This window comes from Populus nigra, chromosome 9, assembly GCF_951802175.1.
Source record: "Populus nigra chromosome 9, ddPopNigr1.1, whole genome shotgun sequence".
NCBI classification, from domain to species: Eukaryota; Viridiplantae; Streptophyta; class Magnoliopsida; order Malpighiales; family Salicaceae; genus Populus; species Populus nigra.
The window spans coordinates 6805464-6829200 of record NC_084860.1 but is presented as its reverse complement, the minus strand read 5'-3'; the positions used below and the strand labels follow the sequence as shown (position 1 = coordinate 6829200).

At 32.2% G+C, this 23737-nt stretch overlaps 2 protein-coding genes across 3 annotated transcripts; one reads left to right on the top strand and one right to left on the bottom strand.

The window, feature by feature from the left end:
• Positions 1 to 11353: 11353 nt before the first annotated feature.
• LOC133702504 (eukaryotic translation initiation factor 4E-1) lies at positions 11354 to 14272 on the top strand. Its single transcript, XM_062126800.1, has 5 exons — positions 11354 to 11677; positions 12152 to 12317; positions 12404 to 12529; positions 13849 to 13914; positions 14020 to 14272. The coding sequence occupies exons 1-5, from the start codon at positions 11412 to 11414 to the stop codon at positions 14065 to 14067; spliced, it is 672 nt and encodes a 223-aa protein (XP_061982784.1). The 5' UTR covers positions 11354 to 11411; the 3' UTR covers positions 14068 to 14272.
• A 2854-nt stretch (positions 14273 to 17126) lies between these two features.
• On the bottom strand, positions 17127 to 21214 carry LOC133703526 (transcription factor GTE12-like). Of its 2 annotated transcripts, none has more exons than XM_062128107.1 (10): positions 21008 to 21214; positions 19602 to 20503; positions 19127 to 19352; positions 18976 to 19040; positions 18833 to 18896; positions 18659 to 18742; positions 18446 to 18564; positions 18259 to 18325; positions 17690 to 17811; positions 17127 to 17583 (listed from the first exon to the last, which is right to left on the bottom strand). In XM_062128107.1, the coding sequence occupies exons 2-10, from the start codon at positions 20352 to 20354 to the stop codon at positions 17332 to 17334; spliced, it is 1752 nt and encodes a 583-aa protein (XP_061984091.1). In that variant the 5' UTR covers positions 20355 to 20503; positions 21008 to 21214; the 3' UTR covers positions 17127 to 17331. The 2 variants fall into 2 exon arrangements, with proteins under 2 accessions (XP_061984091.1, XP_061984092.1); XM_062128108.1 differs by having other exon boundaries at positions 19602 to 20454.
• Positions 21215 to 23737: the final 2523 nt, after the last annotated feature.

Below are 23737 nucleotides of genomic sequence, written 5' to 3'. Positions count from 1 at the left end.
CATTCTGCCAGCAGAAATAAGTCCTTTCAGCAAGAAACAGCTTGAGATCTTATAGAAACTCATTGGTCAGAATTCACTGTCTCAACCAAGTATGTCAGCCTCTGGTTCTGGATCTGGACTGTTAGCACAAAAAGGTAAATTTTTAATAGCCCTTACTATTAGTAAGAAACACTCAAACCCTTGGATCATCGACTCCGGTGCATCAGACCAAATGACAAGAGATGCCACTCTTCTTAATGAATACAATCAGTGCACTTATAATTCTACAATTCGTATAGTTGATGGGTATTCCTTCCAGGTTAAGGGAATAGGCTTACGCAGACTCTCAAGGGACATGATCCTAAACTCTATTCTCCATGTTCCTAACCTAGACTGCAACCTACTCTCAATTAGCAAATTGACTCGTGACCTGAATTGTGTTGCTAAATTCTTTCCTCATTTATGTATATTTCAGGATCTGGATGCGGGGAAGAAGATTGGCAGTGTTAATATGTGTTCTGGGCTATCTCCTTAAAAGTGAGATTCCTCCAAGAAGGCAAACTCTCAAAACAGAAGCTACGTATCATCCAAGGGTCAGTCCGCTTTAAATTTTCATGTCAATAAAGCTAGTGAGGTTCTGTTATGGCACTATCATTTTGGTCATCCAAACTTCATGTACCTTGAAAGGATGTTTCCATCCTTCTTTTCCAATAAAAGCTCACAATCCTTCAAATGTGAAATATGTCAACTCTCTAAACATGTTCCAGTAGCTATCCCACCATTTCATATAAACCATCACATCCATTTGCAATGATTCATAGTGATGTATGGGGCCTCTCACAAGTGCACAATATAACTGGAACTCGGTAGTTTGTCTCATTTGTTGATGATCACACTAGATTGACTTGGTTATGAAAGAAAAATCTGAAGTTAGCCAGATTTTCCAAAACTTTCATGCCATGATACAAACTCAATTCCAAACTAAAATCCAAATCCTCAAAAGTAATAATGCCAAAGAATATTTCAATTTTAGCCTTAATACCAATTGTCTAAATCAAGGCATTATCCATATAAGCTCTTGTGTTAACACTCCATAACAAAATGGAGTGGCTGAAAGGAAGAATAGACATCTGTTGGAAGTTGCTAGATCCATTATGCTCTCCACTCATGTGCCAAAACAATTCTGAGGAAAAGTTATACTCATAGCAACCTATCTCATCAACATAATGCCTTCCAAAGTTCTAAACTTCAGAACTCCTAGCCAAGTCCTTCTACAAGCCTTTCCACACACCAAACTACTCTCTTCCTTAGACCCTAAAGTATTTGGCTGCTCAGTGTTTGTTCATATACACCATAGAGGAAAATTAGACCCTACCTCTCTCAAGTGCATTTTTATAGGATACTCTCCACACCAAAAGGGTTACAAAGGTTATTCCCTTGTTCACAAAAAGGTCTATACTTTTATAGATGTCATATTTTTTAAACATCAAGCATACTATCCCAAGTCTGATCTTCAAGGGGCAACCATGAGAGAATACCATAATTGAGATATACAATCTGATCGTGTAATTAACTCAAGAGACAACCAACAAAGTCTTGTCCAAAGTCATTTCCCTGTGAGCTCTCCTACTTTGAGTCCATACACTACACTTCCAGCCTCAATCCAATCAGTACCAACACCACTAGCCTCAGTCCAATCTCCTGAGTAGATTCATCCTACACCAAAACATATCACAAATCATGAGCTTTTTACCTATTCTAGAAGGAAAAAACTTGGAAAGGAGATAGAACACACAATACCTCTTACACATGACCAAGATTCAGAACCAAGTCCATATTCTGCCCCAATATATTCAGGTATGGAAACTTCTGACTGTGAGAATACTGCCTTTGTTATTGATGATTCAAATATTCCAATTGCTTTGAGAAAGGGTGTTAGAACATGCATAAGTCATCCCATCAGCAAATTTGTTTCATATGAAGGGTTATCACCAACCTATCATACATTTGTTTCAGCCATTAATAGTGTACAGATTCCTAAGTCTATTGAAGAAGCTCTCAAAGATTCAGGGTGGAGAAAGACAGTGAGTGATGAAATCAGTGCCTTAAACAAGAATAGAACTTGGGAAATTTCTAAACTTCCACCTAGAAAGATACCAGTTGGGTGTAAATGGTTAGTTACTATCAAATATAAAGCTGATGGAAGTATTGGAAGGTTAAAAGCTCATCTGGTTGTAAAAGGATTTACCTAGTCCTATAGAATAGATTATCAAGAAATATTTGCTCTAGTGGCCAAACTTAATACAATCAGAGTACTTATGTCCCTAGCAGCTAACCAAAACTGGCCATTACATCAACTAGACATCAAAAATACTTTTCTTAATGGAGACTTAGAAGAAGAAGTGTACATGGAGATTCCTCCAAGACTAAAAACATCCTTCAACCTTAACAGAGCATGCAGACTAAGAAAATCATTATATGGACTCAAGCAATCCCTTCGAGCATGGTTTGACATATTTACAAAGACAGTAGCACAATATGGATATTCCCAATGCCAAGCAAACCACACACTGTTTGTAAAAACCTCTCCAAAAAAGAAAATAGCAATCCTAATAGTATATGTGGATGACATCATCTTAACTGGGGATTATGAGGAAGAACTAGTGAGATTGAAGAAACTTATAGCCAAGGAATTTGAGATCAAAGACCTTGGGTATCTCAAATACTTCCTTGGCATGGAAGTGGCACGATCAAGAAAAGGTATATATGTTTCTCAACAACAATATATCTTGGACCTACTAAAAAAAAGGGGAATGCTTAGATGCAAACCTGCAAACACTCCAATGGATTTAATAAAGAATATAGGAGCTGAAAATGATAGTATACTAGTGGATAGGGGGAGATATCAAAGACTTGTGGGTCGACTCATCTATCTCTCACATACCAGACTTGATATTGGCTTTTCTGTCAGTTTTGTAAGCCAATTCATGAACAACTCGAGAGAAGGTCATATGACAGCAGTTAATAGAATCTTGAGGTACCTAAAAATGACTCCTGGTAGAGGCCTTCTATACAAGAAATGTGACAACAGAAATTCTACACAAATACAGATTAGGCAGGAGACATTATAGATAGGAGATCTAATTTTGGATAATGCTCCTATGTTTGGGGAAATCTCGTAACTTGGAGAAGCAAGAAACAACATGTAGTATCTAGAAGCAGTGTAGAATCTGAGCTTGGAGCTCTAGCTCTTGGTATTTGTGAAGGGATGTGTATACAAAGATTACTTAAGGAACTTGACATGGAATCATTGACACCTATCCAAATGCATTGTGATAATCAAGTAGCCATAAGCATAGCAAAGAATCCAGTTCATCATGACAGGACAAAACACATTGAAATAGATCAACACTTCATCACAGAAAAGATTGAGAAGAACATTGTTCACCTCATTTACACTCTAACAAAATCTCAAATTACAGACATCCTCACCAAAGCTCTACCAAGGACTAATTTTGAAGAATTGAGTCACAAGCTAGACATGTATAACATAAACAACCCAGCTTGAGGGGGAGTGTGGAAATCAGTCTCAAAATCAGTTAGGATCTTAAAGAAATCTTAGTATATATAGTTTAGGAAAGAGAATCTGGTATTAACTATCCAGATTCTCTAGATTACTACTTTCTAGTTTAGTGTAGGATACTTTCCTATCTAGTATTTATTTCCTGTTTTGAGGGTCAGTAAGTTAGCTTCTTTTCTCTATTTATTGTATAAAATATTGATGGTAATATTAAGAAAAGAGAAAGACTTCTCTCAAAATTCTTTAGTTTTTTATCTATGGGTGTTTTCTTATAAAACTTTAGTGATTCCTCAAGTCTAGCTTGATGATAAGTGTTCTGGACTTGTTGAGTTATTAGGGTTTTTAGAGGCCTAAATCGATTATCCTAATTTTAATAAAGCATTTGGCCACATGATATGTCAGGGCTTAAATGGATGTGAGCTCATTTAGGCCTTGGAATTCCTAAATGAATTTTATGACCCATCATGGCTTTATACTTATGTTTCCTGTAAGACTTGTCTCAAGTTTTAAGATATAGGTCAAGTGATTAGGGGTGTAGACCTTAGGCATATCAGTTTCCTTCTAAGTTTTTATAGTGTGGCTGGCATAAAGACTTTACCCATTACGAGGTATGTCATAATGCCTTATTTCACATTTAGGGGTGGTATGTGTTTCCCTTATGCATTCCTTTATCTCTTTTGCATTCATTCAAAGTGATTCATGCGAGTCTTTTCATATATGTCACTTGATCATTGTCTATTATTCCTTTAACAATGTTATCATTTTATCTCCTTATAAGCTTTATTATGATAGAGCATATACTAAAAACGTAAAGGCTAACACATAGGTGCATGAAAGAAAGCCAATAGTTAGTGTCTTTTAAAATTCTACATACATATCATCCATCTACTATGTGCCCTACTAAGATGTTGGATTTCTCAAAATTCTTAGATATAGTGAATATGATAATTTAATTTTTTTTTTAGAAGTTCATGGATCTTATTAGATAATCTAAGGCCGTTAATGATTTTTGTTAAGATTAATTGAAGATTAGATCTTTTTTTAAGGTTTGATCAACTTCTTTTAGGCTGGATTGTCACAAACTACAAGTTATTCAAGTATCCAACCTCTAATTATAATCCACATAAACCACAAGTAAGAAATATCATAAAATCAATTTAGAAGAGAAAGATCATTATGTCTTTGAGTGCTAGCTCTTTCTTTTTATGTGTTTAAGTGTTTTTATATCGAATATTCTATGATAGCTTTCTATCTGACCACATCAGATCTTCATAAAAAATTATAAGGCATAATAGTCTATTATAAGGAAACCTGATAACTCTATAAATGAAAAAATATCACTTTTCCACCTAAAAAACTATCACATATATTATTTCAGAATAATGTTAAAAATTTACTTAATTAAGTCTCTATTTAATCTTTTTAGGTTTAGAATCTTAATCTCTTGTACTAATTACATTTTAGTCCTTAATTTCTAAAATTTATTTACAATCAAGTCATATTTGATTAATCATCTTTTAATGTGTGTGACTCATTGGATTCTCTAATATTTTAGTCAAAATATAAATCACAATTTTAAATAAAATAAGATTAAATAAATTAAACAATTTACTTTATTGTTGATTTAATAAATTGATTGATTTATATTTTAAGATCAAGTACAATGTCTAGCAACATATTATCATCCCTTAAATATTAAAAAAGTCATATGTGATTTAACTTAACTTTTGAGTGACTAGTTTCTCTATATAATTATTATCACTTTATTAAAAAAAGTTTCAGTTTAGACATTAAAATATGGAGTGTGTATGCTCTATCAAATTATGTTTATTCTTAACACCATAATTATTGATTCTATGAATAAGATTTGAAAATCGTTTTAAATCTCACTCCACTTTACACAAGAATTTCACGAATAATACTATTTGAGAACATATGAAACATTTTTTTTCTAATATATTTATGGTGATGAATCCTCTCTTGATCACTCAAATATCTTCATATAGTTCATGTTATATCTTATATCTTATTATTTATTACCTTTTAATAGCACAATATATAGTTAAGATCAACGCATAATATTCTCTATATAAAATAACTTAGTGATCTCAAGTCTAAGAATAACTTACACAGCTATCATATGAGTCTTTCCATAAACACAAATGAACTCTCTATATGAGATTTTCACACGAATCAGTTCAATATACATGTTATCTAACAAGCACCTACATATTAGTTTTATGTATCATTTATACCTCAACTTATAAAAATATTCTCTTTCATTAAAAAAAACATAATATGTATCAGTTTATAATAAAAAGGAATTTATAAAGTTTGACTTCCCTATGTTAAATGTCAAAACTCATTTATAGGTTATTCCCCCAAATTTACCTCTTTTCTTTTAAAATAAAAATAAAAACTAATAATAATATCAAGGAGACAGCGATGAGGAAAAAGCTGGTTGAGGAAGGATTTCAAATATGTATAAAATCAAGCTGCAATTTTGGACAAAGTCGGAAGCCTGATCGAACCCCGTTATGCCCAAAACTAGAGAGACTGATGTGCATCATGGGAATTATAATCCATCTTGTAAAGTTAAATCTAATATGCAAGAGGATTCAGATGGTCCAATGACAAGAGCGAGAGCGAAACAACTACAAAGGGCCTTGACGAGTCAAATTGGAATGATTGAAGTTGTGTCAGAGTTGAAAATTAGCAATCAGTTTGAAATTGGTTCAAGGGTGCTTATTTGCCTACAATTGAAACTTAGAGATAGGAAAAGCCCTTAATGGTTCTTTTGATGTTGGGCTACTTGAATTTGGGTTGATATGCAAATAAGTGAAGGAATTGATGCTATTTATGGTCAGAACAACAAATGAATTTGAACCCGAATTTGAAGTCATCCATTGCATGTGAAAATAAGACTAATCTAGGTGGATTTCAAGTTCAGAATGTGTTCTTTCTAGATTGTCCAACCATGATTGCATTGGACTTTTATGTAAGAAGTTATAGTTGTTTTAAATTAGGTTTGTTTATGTTAGAATGATCAAAAAACATGTGCTAGTTAATTTGTTTAAGTTAGTTTGTCAAAGTATGTTTTTTGGGCTTGACTTCTGCTATATTGAATTTTTCCTAACTTTGGAGGGATGTTCCAATTATAAATATAGTATCAGAATATGTAATAAAGAACTTTTTGCCAAGATTTTGAAACTTAATTCACAGAATTAAGAGTTATTCTTCCAGATTGATTTTGTGAAGAACCCTACCTGACTTATCACTCTTCAATCACAAAGAGTGTGGCGTCGAAATCCTAGATTGATCTTTGTGGCATCCAGATCGACTTATCAAAGTATCATTTTAGTCTATCCTCCATCTTATTTACCTTGAAATCACTATAATCCAGCCTAAACACCAAAAGAAAGACAACACAACCAGACCCATCCTTCATCCATTTTCGTCAGATTCATTGTTGCCGATTTTCGAATCATTCACGGCATATCAGAGACAATGCAGATTCAAGGTCAAATTAAGTAAAACGATGCATTTTGACCAAAACATAACCATTTTTTACCTAAACAATAGAAAAAAAAAAAAGGAAACTGATGACATGTCGTCTGGTTACTATTTATCTTCTTCATTATTTGTTTTCACCTGAAAGCTTCTCAGGTGGCTACCTTTTTAGAGTATTTAATACTTCATCTCTCAACCAAACCATACCAACCATACACCACCATAATGGCCTGACACTTAACCATACCCTAGTATGGTTTTTTCTGGCCAATTGACATCACAATGACCTCGACTCCGCCCCAAAATAATTAACTCAGACAATCTTGAGTTGTCAAAATCTGACAGTTCATAATGGTAACTTTGAATCAATGGTTGAGATCCTTCCAATTTGAATCACGGGCCAATATTTAACACCAGTAAAGACAAAATGTCCCTTTTTCCTTATAAATAAGTGTGGATTCCATGCCTTGGAAGGAAGCAATTGGAAGCCAAAGTCTGGCAAAAAAAACCTATCATCCCCCCTGTTTCTTTTTTTCTCTCCCCTTGCTAGCTTTCTCCCACTTTCTCCTCCATGTCTCTGTTGTTGTTGCCGCAACCAACCACACATCGGTCTTCTTAGCACTGCCAACTAGCCACAACCTATGCCAGGTAATGTTCTTATTCCTCTTTGGCTGCAAAAATTACAGCCATTTTCATGCAAAACGAGAACCTGCTCGACATGCAAATGGAAGATTAATTAACATGGTTGCTGGGTCGAGTCGGCAACCATATGGGTCGTGAGCTAGACTCATTCTAGCCCAGCATAGATGGTTAGACCGGGTCCAGCCCAAACTAAAAAGAAAAAGAAAAAGAAAAAGAAAGCTTGTTGGGCCATCAGTCGACCCAACCTAACCGGGTTGGACCCATTTCAACCCAGCCCGTATGGTTGGTTGAGTCCAACCCACTTCAAAAACAAAGGAGGCCAGGTCTGTTGGGCCACCTGTCAACCCGACCCGACCCGATTGGGTCCAGCCCATTTAATAAATAAATAATATAATAATATTAAAAAAATATATATAAAAAAATAAATTTTTAAAAGGGAATTTTAAAAATATTGGGTCCCTTCACATGTTTTTCCAACAATTTTGTATACAATTGGGTTTCCTCTGAAACTTGAAAAAAATTAAAAACAAAATTCTATTTAAAAAAAATAATTTCATGCATACGGCCAAATTCTAGAAGTTTTCCGAGCATATCTTCATAAAAATCAAAAACAAAAAAATTGCATCTTTCTCATGTTTTAAAATGTAAAATGGATATCATAACCAATTTATAATTATTCATTAAGGTTTAGCTAAAATATCAAAAATCCTTCACTAATGATTTTGTTCACTTTATATTTAAAGTGTTAGGATTTAGCTATAGATTTTAGTATATACCCTCAAATATTAAAAATACAAAAAAATAAGTAAATGTAATGCTAAAATTTAGCTCTTAAAACGGTTAAGATTTAAACTGAATGAGGTAAAAACTTTCTCATAAAGGGAGATGTGCCTTAAACTTTAGATAAGATTAACGGACAAGAACACAACTTAGAATAACAAGCAAACAATAATACGGCTTACCTTAGGTATGGTGCATTGGGAGTGATGTATCTTTCCATTGTACAACCAGTCCTTTACCCGAACTCTTGCAGACTATAAGTTTTCTAATAACCATAATATTAGGTGGCAACTCTTGAACTCATAATCATAATTTTATAATTATCCTCAAACCCTTTTTTTTAACTCACCTCTCAGGAGACAGACTCGTCGTCTTCAATGCCGCGTGCGCCGCGACATTAAACATATAGCACATAAATCAATAGAAGAAAAATAGATGTGAGTGAAGGTACTTTTTATTTTCAACGACTCTAATTAATGTTCAATCTTAACAGGCCATCGACCAGAAATATTTAAGAGCAATGATTTGATACAATAAAAATTTCATAATTAAAACAACTTTATAATTTTTTTCATAAAGTATTTTTGTTCCAAAAACTTTATATTTATAATAGACTTATTAATCAAATATCAATAGATATTAAAGATAAAGGATGCTTTTAATAATAATAATAATAATAATAATAATAATGTTTTTGTTATGATAGTAGCTTAGTAAAAGAATATGTAAGATTATCTTCAATTGATATTTAGTCTATCTTTACATCTTTTTTTATGATTTTTAATCAAATGAAATAGTCTAAGTACATGTTCAGATAATTAGTAATACCTTAACTCCTTGGCTTATGTAATAGCTTAGTTCTTGTCACACTATAGAAATACTAGATCAATAATGCTAGGAGCCATACCTAGTTCATAAAAAGTTTTTTTATGGAAGAGATAAGGTTTGGTTTTTTGTGTGATGGCTTCAATTCTCTTCAATTCACTTATATATTTATAACCCGTAAATTTATCATTTTTTTTATAGTTACTTGGTTCCGACTAACTCAATTTTATTTCCTCTCATTTATCTTATTTTATACTTTTAGCTCACTTGACTTTCATCATTTTTCTTTCTTAATTACTTGATCCCCAAGCAACTTCATTTTAGCTTGATTCCTCATTTTTCTTGTTTTGCATTTTAAATCCTTGTTTATTTTCCTTTTTATTTTATATTTTTTTTATATTTTGGTTTTTAAAAAAGAAAAAACAATGCTAACATCAATTTGATAAGAAAAGTAATTAAGAAATACAAAATGAAAGTGAATTCATTAAAAACATATTTCTATGAATTTGAATTTTTTAATAAGACATAAACAAGAGAAAAATAATTCAAAAAAAAAAAAAAACATGTGAACAACCTATATGCATTGAAAACATCTATTTCTAATCTTTTGCTTTTTTGGAAAATATTTTGGAATTAGCAATCTATATGTCATAAATATAGAATATAATTTAAATTGCATCCTATTAATACAAAATATGTATAAGACTTCATCAGATATGATATATCTAGGGGTAATGTTATATGAACAAACTTTTTCAAATTTTTATACAAACAAATGTGACAATTACTTTTTCCATGAATTACAAATTAATTGGTGACGTCATTTTATATGAGAATTGAGTATTAAAAGTTTGTTTGCAAATCAATTCATTCATGTTTAATTATATTGCTAATTAGCATTTTCATATTTTGTATAGATATATATAGATAGGTTTATAGATAGATTAATTGATAGATAGATAGATGAATAAACCATTGAGATTGTAAATATTAATTTGGTATTGTGGTAATATATTAAAATCATGTTTTTTTAATAAATTATTTTTAATATTAATGTGTTAAAATCATTAAAAAATATATCTAAAATATTAATTTAATATTTTTTATATAAAAAATAATTTGAACGCAATGCAAAAAAAGAACTATTAATTTGGTCAGTTATTATACTGAATTTATCTCGGCAATTACAATCTAACCCTCCATAGTTAGACGTTTTATTTTTTTTTATTTTTGTCTATTAATTTGACGAGCCAAGCTTTGATGGTGGACCTAATTTTCTTAAAAAATCACTTTTCAGTATCTTGAGTTGAAATGTTCACATATAATAAAACTTCAATATACTTTTAAAAAAAATTAAAATTTTTGAAAGTCATAATTATTTTTTAGAAATTTTCTTAAAAAAAACAAATATTTAATAAAAGTGTGAGTAGTGGAAAAAAGAATTAGAAAATAAGCTAAGGGTGACTTTTTCCATACATGTTTTTTATTTATTGGAATTAACAATTTATGGAGTCCAAAATAGAATAATAATAATAATAATAATATCTTTATATATTATTTTTAAATAAAAAATGTCTTTTTAAAGAAAAGGAAGTTAATATTGGTTACAAATAAAAATCAAAAGATGCAATTTAATTTATCATATAAAAAGGGAAAGAAATAAACAGCATATGTTTTTCTAGAGAAATTTCATAGTTATTAGATAAAAAAAATAAATATAAATAAGAAAAAAACAATCCTACTTAAAATTATATTATCTCTCTTCTTTTTATTTATTTACTTCTTAAATAATATCTTACTATTCCATATAAAATTTTCAGGCTTTTTTATTTTAATTAATATGTATATTCGAATTAATTTATAATTTTAAAATTAATAATCATATAAATTTTTTATCATTTTAAAATTTATAAAAAAACTCATGATTTATATATAAAAAACAATTGAGTAATTAAGTTACACGTTTTTTTTAAAAAAAAAAAAAAAAAACAGGCGTTTCTGTTGGGTGTTATGAGTCCGCGTATATTAACTTTCATTTTTCTCTCTCTGTATAATAACCTAACCTAGAACTTGAAGGAACAAAAACAAAAGAAATATGGATGTTGAAGACCCACAAAAATTAGCAACAGAAAAAACTCCAAACCCTAACACCGAAGACGATCTAGAAGAAGGAGAGATCGTTGCAGGAGGAGATGACGACTCATCGTTAAAGAAATCAGTTTCTTTACCATACCAGCCTCACCCACTTGAACATCAATGGACTTTCTGGTTCGATAATCCATCTGCCAAATCCAAACATGCCAGTTGGGGTAGCAGCCTGCGCTCCATCTTCACTTTTTCTACTATTGAGGAGTTTTGGAGGTTGCGCCCTTTTTCCTTTGTGTGGTTCTTGATTTTCTTGCCTTGTTTTCTTGCTCTTTGATGGGAAATTGCCTTTGCTTTTTCTTAAGAATAATATTTCTTTTTTTTTTTGGGTTTTACAAGAAATCGGTGATGCAAGCAATAGATCTGGAAATTCACGTATACCTAGAGAAAGTTGCTATCCTACGATTTTAATGTTGATTGCTTAATTATGCACGTCGTTATTGCTTTCTTTGTGATTAATGTGAAGGTTTTTTAATGAAATGTTTTTCTGTGTAATTGTAGTAGACTCATGTTGCTATAGAAAGTTGTTATCTTTTGTCGTTGGCTTCTTGCGTCTTTGGTTAAAGTTGGCAGCTTGAATTGTGATTTTTTATTTTCTTTTGTGAATGAATACTATCAGTTTCTTCAGTGATTTAATGGAAATTAGTTTTGATTAATGCGTTGACAATATATAATGTGTGGTTCATTCAGTGTTTACAACAATATACATCACCCGAGCAAGCTGGCTGTTGGAGCAGACTTTCATTGCTTCAAAGATAAAATTGAGCCAAAATGGGAGGACCCTATTTGTGCTAATGGAGGGAAGTGGAGTGTAACTCTTAGTAAAGGAAAATCTGATACTTTTTGGTTGAATACGGTATGTTTCAATGTTGTTCAGATGGCAGTATCTGACTGCAGTTTTATGTTGCAGCTTATTTTGTTTGTACACTATTTTTTTGTTAGTTGTTGGCAATGATTGGAGAGCAGTTTGATCATGGAGATGAAATTTGTGGAGCAGTGGTCAATGTGAGGGCTAGGCAGGAAAAGATTGCTATCTGGACTAAGAATGCTTCAAATGAAGCTGCTCAGGTAGTGCTATCGAAAAGAAAAGGAGGATTATATATATATTGGATTGTTTGCTTTGGATCGTAAATTGCAATGATTGCTTTCTTCATGGAGATAGTATAGAACTGGCAACTTTTTCATTCTTGTGGATACTGTTACAGATTGTCACTTCTTAGATTCTTTCTCCTTGGATAAGTGTTGCACCATCATCCATTACTTTTGAGCATGGTATTCCTTATTTTTCATGTACACTCCCATTGGTTTCCAATAAGACAAAGGAAACAAAATCACATGTAGGAAGAATTCTGTTTGGAGATGGCAGTTACTAGGACCTTTGTGTATCTCTTTGTGGTCTGCACTAATGACAATAAATCGAAGCTAGAACTAAACCGGCTTAGGAGGAAACTTGGCATCATCTTCTAGAATATTTTTCCTGATAATGACATTTCCATTAAGATGCAGCTGTAGTTGTTTATCATCATGAACTAGTCAGTGGCTTGGGGATAAAAGCATATGAATCTAAACCTGTAACCCTCTATATTGGTGCTTTCAAGTTAGGAAATAAATTTTGCATCAAGTGTCTATTGTATTAATCCAACAATTGTGAGAGCTATGACTTGCTCATTGGTGTATGTAGTGCTAAATAGTTTGGGCATCACAAGGCCTAGATGCTATTACATGTTAGAGCATGTAGGTGCTGGGTCTCATTTATTGCTCTAATCCAGCATCATATTTTTATTGCTTGTAGTCTAGGTAGTGATTGGCTTTTGCATACATAACCTTTTTAATGAAGGTTGGCCATAAGTCACCAAATGGTTATCTCCACATTTCATTTGGTTACATATGGATTTTCATTTGCATGCATTAAAGAGGCGCATAAAAAGTCCTGGCCAGTCAAAAGTCCAATTCCTTTGCAAACGAAGTTCAGAATCAACAAGGTTGGAATCAAAGGTGATGTACAACTGGCACCACTTGATGAATGTAGCCTGGACCTGTCATATTCAGCTGTCAAATGAATAGAACAAGTTGAGCCTCATAATAGCTGTGTCATCTTTGAACAATGTCATGTGTCTTCTTTGAACAATGTCAAATCCATCATATTGCTTGTAAGGGCGTTAAACTTGTTTACTTCATTCAGCCATCTGCAGCAGATTGTAAAAATAGTAGCAGCTAGTGTGCTGGAAAACTTTGAATTTATTCGAGAAATAAACCATATGCTGAATGGTGAAACAGAATGAGTTGTTTTCAAAGCTATGGAACTTGGAGGGTTATGGAATAAGATAAAGTCAATTAATCTCCTTGAGATTTCTGATCGGGTGAATTGATGAACTGTCATTTTGCAGGTGAGCATTGGAAAACAGTGGAAGGAGTTTCTCGATTACAATGAGACTATTGGGTTCATATTCCATGTAAGGACTTTGCTTTTTATGCATGTATATTGTCAGATACCAACTGCTTTTAGTTGTTTTGCATGGTGGAGGATATTGAGTTTATGTTTTGAACTGTGTTTTCAGGATGATGCGAAGAAAGACAGAAATGCCAAGAATCGCTACTCAGTATGACTTGTAGAGTCTTTTCTTGAAAGGTGCATGTTAAGCGGATGCTTCGTAATGCAGGACCCGGCATGGTAGAAGTTTAGATGCATATTAGGGTTCTGGAACTTTTGATTGACTTTTTGTGTTTGCCTGGTCTGCAATAATTTTAGTTGTACAACACCAGCTTCATCTTCTTCCTTCTTTTTATTATTGTTTTATGTTTTGAGTTTGATTTTCTGGTCTTTGAATCCGAAATGATTGGTTATCTTGGAAATTGGGAACGCGCATGAACTGCCCAGTTTGTGTGTGAACATGCTAGAACTTCTAATCCCAAGTTTGACCTAATACAACTGGTTCTGCTGTGGCACGCACAATCATCACCAAGCTAGCCTGCAAGCCTGATGAGTACTGGCAAATGAAACTAAAAGAGGAAAGAAAAAAAAAAAAAAAAAAAAGGAACTCCTCACAACTTACTTTGCGAGGTACAACATAAGTTATTATGGGATATAAATGTTTGTGCTGTTTTAGAGCAAGAGCAATTACACCTTAAATGATAACTAATAAAAACCTGCATTTTTACTGTCAATTGGTTCTGCTCATGATCTCTGTCTGTTCATGGATCTACGAAACCAAGATCGTTGTTGTGCTACCTGTACCATGTGTTATTCTTATTATAAAGACTAAATAACCTTGTTAAATGTCTTAATTACTCTATAATTTTAACTTCTATTGATTTCCTTTTAAAAAAAGTAACAAGAAGAGACCAAAAACACTACACAAAAAAAAACCCAATATTTTTTAGGTTTTATTTTATCTTTGCATTTGGTTCAAATTTTTTATTTTATAACATATATTTTCTAAAATAATATATTTTAGAGGATCGGACTTGCCAAATAGTGATTAATATCTATAATTATTAAATTTTTTAGTTCCCAATACATACCTTTAATATTGAAGTTTAATACATCACAATATTAAAATATTAGTAATAATTTATGATTTATAATAAATTACATTTGGGACCTGAAAAAATTAGAACCATGATTGATTAACTTATTCATTAATTCTACAATATCTACTAATTTAATATTAAGTTTGTTAGAACAAAAATTACATGACTTGTAAGTTTAGAAAATAATTAATATTTCGGTATAATCTCCTAGTTTTCTTGTATATTCTCATTTTTAAAAAAAATACAAAGAAGATTTATTTTAAATTTAATTATTTTTTATATTGTAATAATGGAAGAATATATTTAATCAAGTTATTTTATCCTTTACCAGGTAGTTGCCCACGTGCTACTGTAAAAAACTTTTTAGAGCTGACCTAGTATGATCCTATCAACTTGATAAGTTCATTTATTACTCAAACGGTCTAACTAAAACTTAATTTGACTTCTTAAAAAAATTAAAACGACATCATTATGATCTTTGTTTTTAATATTGAATAGTGATATTTTGAATTGACTCGATTCAACTTAGGTTAACTTGCTTGATTTGCTATCTAGGTTATAGACCCAACTAAATTTAATAACTCTTGTTTTTTAAAATCTACTTTTTAGAAATAACTATTATTTTTAGAATCTATTTTTTATTAATTAAATGATGGAACAAATAAACATTGGAAAGACAACATTTAAATTATGAAGGAGAAAATCTTTTTCATCAAAATTATCTTTTTTTTTATTTCAAGAAAATAGCTTTTTAGTTGGCAGCATGCTTCATTGAATAAAAACAATAGCAATTAGAAAACAAATATTTGGAAAAATTAAAACGAGTTGAACTAAAAAGGAAAGATCATATATTTTTAATCAAAAACCTAATTTTCTTATTCATGCATTTCTTTTTATTTTAAGAAAAACATGTAAAACAAATTTTCCGAGAAACATTATTTTTAAGTAAAAAATTATTATAATTGTTAAAAAACACTTCAATTCAAAGATTAAAATATTTGAATCAATCATTTTTACACACTTGTATTAAAAGCCTACAATTAATTTCTTTTGTGATATATTTAAAGAAAAATATTATCTTCATTAAACCCTTCTCTCAAGAGGAATTTATTGACACTAAATTAGTATTTTTGGTAGCTAAAATACAGCCAATAAATCATTTTTTCTCTTATTTTTCTCTTAGCTCTAAAATTTCAAGGATAAAAATATAAAATAAATAAAATTTTAGACTGAAATATACGATTCCAAACCCCATGAAGAGGAGAGAGAATTTGTCTCTTTGTTTTAATGCTAAAGTTGGTACATACTGTTTCAATTTTTTCTAAAATGATAAGATCAACTTTTATTGTAAAAAATCGAACATCAATCTAATGACATGATATTTTTTGATACCATAATAAAATATAGTAAATAAATCAAAATAAATTAAAAATATAATATGGGAGTCGAAAATTGAAAAGAGAATTTAGCATCCGAAATGAATAGTTGTCAAAAGGACAAAAAGAGGGGCTATATTCATACGTCTGACGCCACAACAATTGAAACAGCAAAATACCCTCCTCATTAGTTTATTGTATAATATAATAATAAATTATGGAGGAGGAATAGCAAGACATAAGGAATTCTAGCAAGAGGGTATATCTTCTAAATAAATACATCCACAATTCTAGCAATTAGGTATATCTTTTCAATAAAATATTACAAGCTAATAGTAGTGATGACACTGCCCTTTACTATTCTAATGCTCAAGGCCCTTATTTACAGAGGGAATTCAAATGGTTTTGCTGTGGTACTGGGACATGTCCTAAGAGTTCATGAGAATGCTGAAAGGCATTTTTAGGTTCTTGGCAGGCAAAATAATCGCCCTCGAGCTCGCACATTCATTAATGGCTTATTTTATTATTTCTCTAGCTTTTGGCCCAAAATTGCCTGCTTGCTACCGAATTCCTGCTTTCACGTGGGAAAGTTTTTGTCCAGGCAGATGGAGATGCATATCTTGACCTTTCAATCGCATAGAAGAAGCTCCCTGATATGGTCGTCGATTGCTGAACTCTGTGTGTGCGTGTGTGCGTGTGTGTGTGTGTGTGTACACATACATGCAGACACGGCTGTCCACACGGTATAAAACCCAAGAGAAAAAAAGAACGATTTACAAGTGCTCTCAAGAGTGCAGAGAGACGAATGGTGAGTTAACCAGAGAACTATATATCCATCAACCTATAGATATACTAGTTCAGTGCTACATTGATCCCTCTATCCCACTACAAAATTAATACATTTACACCCTATGTTTTCCCTGAAAAAAACTTACTTGACATGCTTAGAAATCTGTCGGGTTTTTAACAGAGTATCTCCCCCTCTTCTCCATCTCCATCCAGAAACTCCCCACCATCCTCATCTTCAATGTCATCTTTCATAAACAAACCCAACCGCTCAAGCGGGCTACCGATGCAAGCTCCAATTTCTCCCTTTTTTACCACTTCCATCTTTCCACTGCCAAAACGGAAATCGAATGATATTGAACAGCCACAGAGCCTCTCCAGTTCTCTTTGGATATCTAGGTTCTGTTCAATCTCAACAGTCTTTTCCATCTGCAGTGGCAACCAAAATCAACAGGTAAGAGGCAATTTAAAGTAACATCAATCAGGAGGATCCACAAATACAAGTTCAATTGTGAAAATCAATTAGCAAGTAAACCTTTTGTAGCGCAATTCGAGCGGCTTCTCTTTCCCTCTCCCGTTGCATTTTCAGTTCCATCTCTTCCCTCCTTCGAGAGGCAGCTTCAGCAGCTCGGATTTGTGCTTCAATCCAAGACTTCTCTATATTGTCATGAAATCAAAGTCCACAATTAAAACAAAATATGGGACACTGGCATGAACAAAAAAAGATCGACAAGCCATGTAATAGACAGAGATCAATCTTAGAAATAGAAAACATGTGAATTCACATACATACCATACACGTGATCCCACACAAAATAAAATTGGAAAAATTGGACACCATATCAACAGACAAATAATATAATCATCCAATTTCAAGACTAACAATGACAAAAATTGGAAAACTTTGACACCAGCCCAACATACCCATCACAAAGTTAACCATGCCTGAATGCTAAATATCAATAACCAGGACAATTGTGTTGAACATTTTTTCTTTTGATTGTTAATATGATATACAAGGACCCACTACCATGTTTGTGTACGATTCTAACAAGGAATACCTGATGTAGCATATTTAGGAAGACAATAAGTGACCTAAATTACCTTCCCGCTGCCGCCTTTCCAATCGTTCCTTCTCCTGCCGCATCTTCATTGGATCAGCTTTATCACCCTAACAATAAGAAAGATCAAATGAAAAATCAGGCACCTGTACCATCAGCTACCCTCATTTCACAGTAAAGAGTCAAAATTCAACAACACCTCAGACTGCCACACAAAGAAAAAAGCTTACATCATGAAGCGGTGCCTTATTTTGAGCTTTTAAAATAGTATCTGCAAATCGATGTTTTATTGTCGCATAACGGAGAGCTTTAGTTGGTGACAATGGAACATCAAAAAGAGAGCTCCAGTCTAACAAACAAAAGCAAAATTAAAAAAAAAATAAGAACTAAAATCAGGTTAAAACACCAGCACCAGCACTTAATTCAATTACATGAAAGCCAACCTTCTCCAGATGCTGCATCTGCGGCCAGAGTTGTAAGCTGGGAACTGGGACATATATTTTCATCATCCAAAGCACTAACAGCCCCTACATATCATTTGGAACAGCATTACAGAAGTCAGGTAACCATATGGTATGCATTTTAATATTACAAATACCAAAAACAAGTTTTCTCACCATCAGAATCTGGATCTGATTTGCTCATCTGTGGTACAGGCATGCTTTTTTCCTGGAAAAATAACTGACAAGCATGCTTGATCAGACATTGCAGAAAATTGAATTTTGACCAACACTGGATCATGATGGACACATTACCATACCAGTTTGGAGGTATCAGTGCTACATGCACGCTGATCTCTCCCTGATGATCTCTCAGATGATATATCTAAGCCAAGGAAAAACATACAATGGTCAAAGAAATAATAGGTAACAAAACCATGGCAAGGGAAAAAAATAAAGTTAGCTATCCACCTGAGTGTGTATGGTTTGAATCACTTTGGAGCCTGCATTGACAACTATTACTGCCACAGCTACTACAGTTTGGGGCAACTGGGATCAACAATGGCTTCACATTCTTAGAGATGCATGCATGTCTTCCACCACCATCAGTGCCTATAACACTACTCTGCCACTTCACACCTTTGTAAGAACTTGGCACGTGAGACTTGCACACCCCTGCTGGTTTAGTAGGCTTTGCCTATAAACAAAGCAGAAATATACAAACTTCAACTACAAAGATTTTGAAAATATATAAATATACATTAGAAAGTCAAAGTACTTGGAACATAGCAGACTTCAATTACTAAAAAACTGCAAAAATATATAATACAATAGCCAAAACACATGGGTCAGATATATATACAGCAATCAGAGGTTTCTAGTTAGAGCTGTATTCTAGTTTTTCATTACAGATCCAATCCATCCTAAATCTAAAGGAATGACTTACTTCCAAAACAACACTTGCATTGGATGAGCACCTTATCACCTTTTCTTCAGATGGTTTTGACTTCTTTGGCAAAGCATTGCTGTGCAGAGGAGGTGTTCTGGGACAATTCGGTCTGGAATCAATGTTTTGTGTTGTCTGTCCACTTATAATCTTTCCACTTCCAAACTTAGGTCCTTCATGATTCCATCTATCCTCTAAAGCTTTCCAACTTGTCTCAAAAATCCCATTCAGTTCCTCTGCCATTTTATGGACATTATTTGTCGGAGGATTATACAGCATGGCATTTGAAAAGGTCAGTCTGATATCATCTGCAAACTCCTTGATGCTAGCATAACAATTCTTTCCCAGCTTAGACTTTACTGTTCCTAGATCCATGGGAATTGATATAATAGAGAAATAATCAGGAATATTCAGTGCTACTGGATCCACAGGCTTATTGAAAACCCAGCCAGCTGGATGAACCATCAGTGATTTTAGAAGGGCAGAACACTGTTGTGTCACTGCACGGTCCATCTTCAGCCTCTTCTGCTGTTTACACTCTATCATCTTTGGTGGTCCACGCTTCCTAGAACCTGACACAGAAGATTTCTGCTTCACAATTTCTGATTTACTTGTCTGAGAACCAGGATTCTCACCCACAGAAACACTGCAACGTTCAGCAGCAAGCAACTTTTTCCCAGGAATAACTTCTATTCTTTGGGAAGCAATCTTAATTGTCAACTTCTTCATCACTACACTCCCAGCAGCAATCATTGTGATGAGTTGAAAGCACCTGAGAGGAGTAACCTCAGATTTCCAGCTTACCAGGCACCACCAAAATTATATGACCAGCAGCACTGTGCCAAGCAGTGCCCTAACGTCAACAAAACCAACATGCATAAGCAAGGGAAAAGTATACAACCCTGCATAAGTTTCAAAACAAATAAGGAAGGCCCAGAAAAGGAAAAAAAAATTAGATTTAAATGAAAGAAACCAGCAAAGCAGGCGAGCTCACGAAAAACCCTGAAGTCAAATATCAAACAGGGAGAATATATATATATATATATATATATATATATATATATATATATATATATATATTCAATTCAAACTCGCATCACACACACAAAGTTTTAATGTTCTTCGCATTGCATTAAATCACAACAACATTTATTTTACCATTATATCAATAACCATTAACTTAATTCACAAAAGCAAAGTATAAACACGAAAACCAACAGATAACAAGATTGGGGTTTCCAGAATTTGAAATCGAATAAGAAAAGCAATCAAACAAAAAAACCCAGATATCGATATCCAAAAAATAACCCTAAAGTCCGATGCGTCTAGCGCAAAAAAAGATAAATAAAACGAAATCCGAAATCACAATTCAACAGTTAGATATTAGGATTTAAAGAAAGACTTACCAGGATCCAAAAGGGTAGATCACAGGCTGCTCTGGAAGAAGATTTGACTGCAAGAAGGGCAAGAGGCAAGGTAGTTTTGTAGGGCAGTGTCTACTTGAGAGTGAGCTCTCTCGCTCTCGCTCTCGCTCTCTAATCTATTTTAGGGTTTTTTCTTTTTCTTTTTCTTTTTCTTTTTTTTTTTTATTTTTTCTTTTGTCTCTCTCTCTCTCTGGTTGGCTTTATTTATACTACTGGCCTACTGGGAGTTGGAGTAGGAGCATTACCGCGTTTTGTTGTAATGACGCTTTTGTCCTCGTTAAGGTCCGTCGCGGTTTTAATTTTAGTAGCGTTTCTTTTTTCTTTTGGTTTAGATGATGTACTTGTTGGTAATTCTAGAAATTTGTGTTAAATAGAAAATACGATAATTAAGTTTTTTATTTATTAATTACAAAATCGGGCGGGAGTGAATATTTATAATTATAATTATAAGTAAATAGAAAACGTCAGGAGAATTCATGGGGTAAAACGCACCATGTTCACAATGCTTTTTTTGCATCTATTTTTTATATATATAATTTAGCCCTTATTAGACTCAATTTAGGCTAATTTATCATGATAAAATTGAAAAACAAACTATCAAAATGAAAAACATAAAAAAGGTGAGTGGTTTATTCAATCTTTATGATGAAATATCTATTTTACTCTTGAAAACAAAACTTACTCTTGAAAACAAAACCAAGAAATATATTGTTGAGGACACAAGGTCTTCTTGTTTTTTCTTAAAACAGTATAATTATCAAAGTAATCTTATAGGCAAAAAGTAATTTTATGTTTAGGGGTTTCATGGTAATTTTGCTTTTTATTGCATAGTAAAATAATGAACATACCCTCATGAAAAAAAAACTAAAACCATCTTGTAGGTGTATTTTTGACTTTCTATCTTGATTTTTTGTTATATTTAAAAATAATGAGGGATATTTTATATTTTAATAATAAAAAATATGAAAAAAAATTGATGGCGTATGCCGCTCATGTGTCAACGAGAGGATGTTGCTTGTATCTTTTGGGCGACGCGTGTGGTTGCGTTTAGTGGTTCAATATTGCTTTCCATGACAACGTTATAATCATCACCACGTCCTCTTGCATTTAGTACGATGCATATAGACAACATGTGGTTGGTTCATCGCTGATCAACATTTCTTTTTTTTTCCTATTCTCCTTACTCTCCTAAAAACTACACAATGGTCCTTTTTTTATTTGGTATTTTAATTTTAATTCCTATTCTTTTTATTTTTGATTTTTTATGCTTAGCTTTTTTATAAAAGTTTTATTTGTTTTCAATTTAGTTTTTCCATTACAATTTCTTATATATTATTTTTTTTAATTTGGTCTTTATTCTTTTGGTTTCTATATTATTTTCATTTGCCTTTTTATTAAAGTTTTATTGGTTTTTAATCTCATCATTCAATCAAAGTTTATTGCATATTATTTTTTCTAATCCGGTCTTCTTTTTTTTTCTTTTGTTAAAGTTATTTTTCTTTCAATTTAACCCTCCAATAAAAAAAATTTGGTTGCCCTCCAATTTATTTTTTTCACTTTTATTTTCACTCTCATTCTTTTAATTATATTTTTTTGTTTTAGATTTTTTTTGTGTAATTGATTTTTTTCCTTGTTTAATCTTTTAGCGTTTGATTTGTTGGGAATTGGGTTTCACGGTCTTTCCATTAATGGTGATTCTGATCTAATGACTTGAATCATGGGTTTGAAAAAATAATGTAGATTAATATCCTTTTTTTAACTCCTTTTCTTTTTCGATTTTATCGTTTGATATTAGTTTTTTTTCCTAATATTAGCTTTATGGTTTTTTTCAATTTATTTTCTATTTAGTTATCTCAATCTTATAACCTGTGTCACGGGTTTTGCAGGTTAACTCGAGTTTTCTTGCCTCTTACTACCGATATTATATATCTATCATGCTACTTCAGGTTGACTTAGCCTTTTTTTTCCTAGATGATATTTATAATGTGTGCAACCTTACATAATATTTTTTTTATTTTATTTTATTCAATCAATTCCACGTGTGTGTCTGTTTCTATTATTGTTTGATTTTTAAAAAAAAATTCATTTTGATAAAAAAAATTTCATAAACACAACTGGATAAATATCACATATTACGATTTCAAACATCTTAATCTATATTTATCACTTGATTTTTTCAATTTATTTTTTATTTATCATTAATGGTTTTATCTTTATTTATTTACACATATAATTATTGATTTATTTAATAAGATATTTGCATGAGATTTTAAGATTTACACTGAAAAGAAAAAATATACAACCCACAACATGGCGCAGGTTAACTAGTACATGTTATATATTGGGTTAGGTTAGTTTAAGCAATGGTTATCTTATGTTGTTTAAAATCAGGATTCATGAAAGAATAGGAATGTATGTGTTAATAAAGAAAAAAGAATGACAGTTTCAACAACATTTGTTACAATAACTGCTAAATGGATTGTAGAGCAAATTCCAAGTGATTCATGTTGTTAAAAGTAGTTAAGCACTATTAGTAGTTAGTTAAGAATTAGTTAGGAGGTAAGAAAGTTAGTTAGTCAAGTTGTATAAGTTGACTTGTACAAATGATGTAAAGTGTATTTTGTGATTGTCATATAATAAAAGTTTAGCGCATTTCTTTTATCTTTTATGTTCTGTCATTTCTTCTTTGCTCTATTCTTCCGCTCTCCCTCT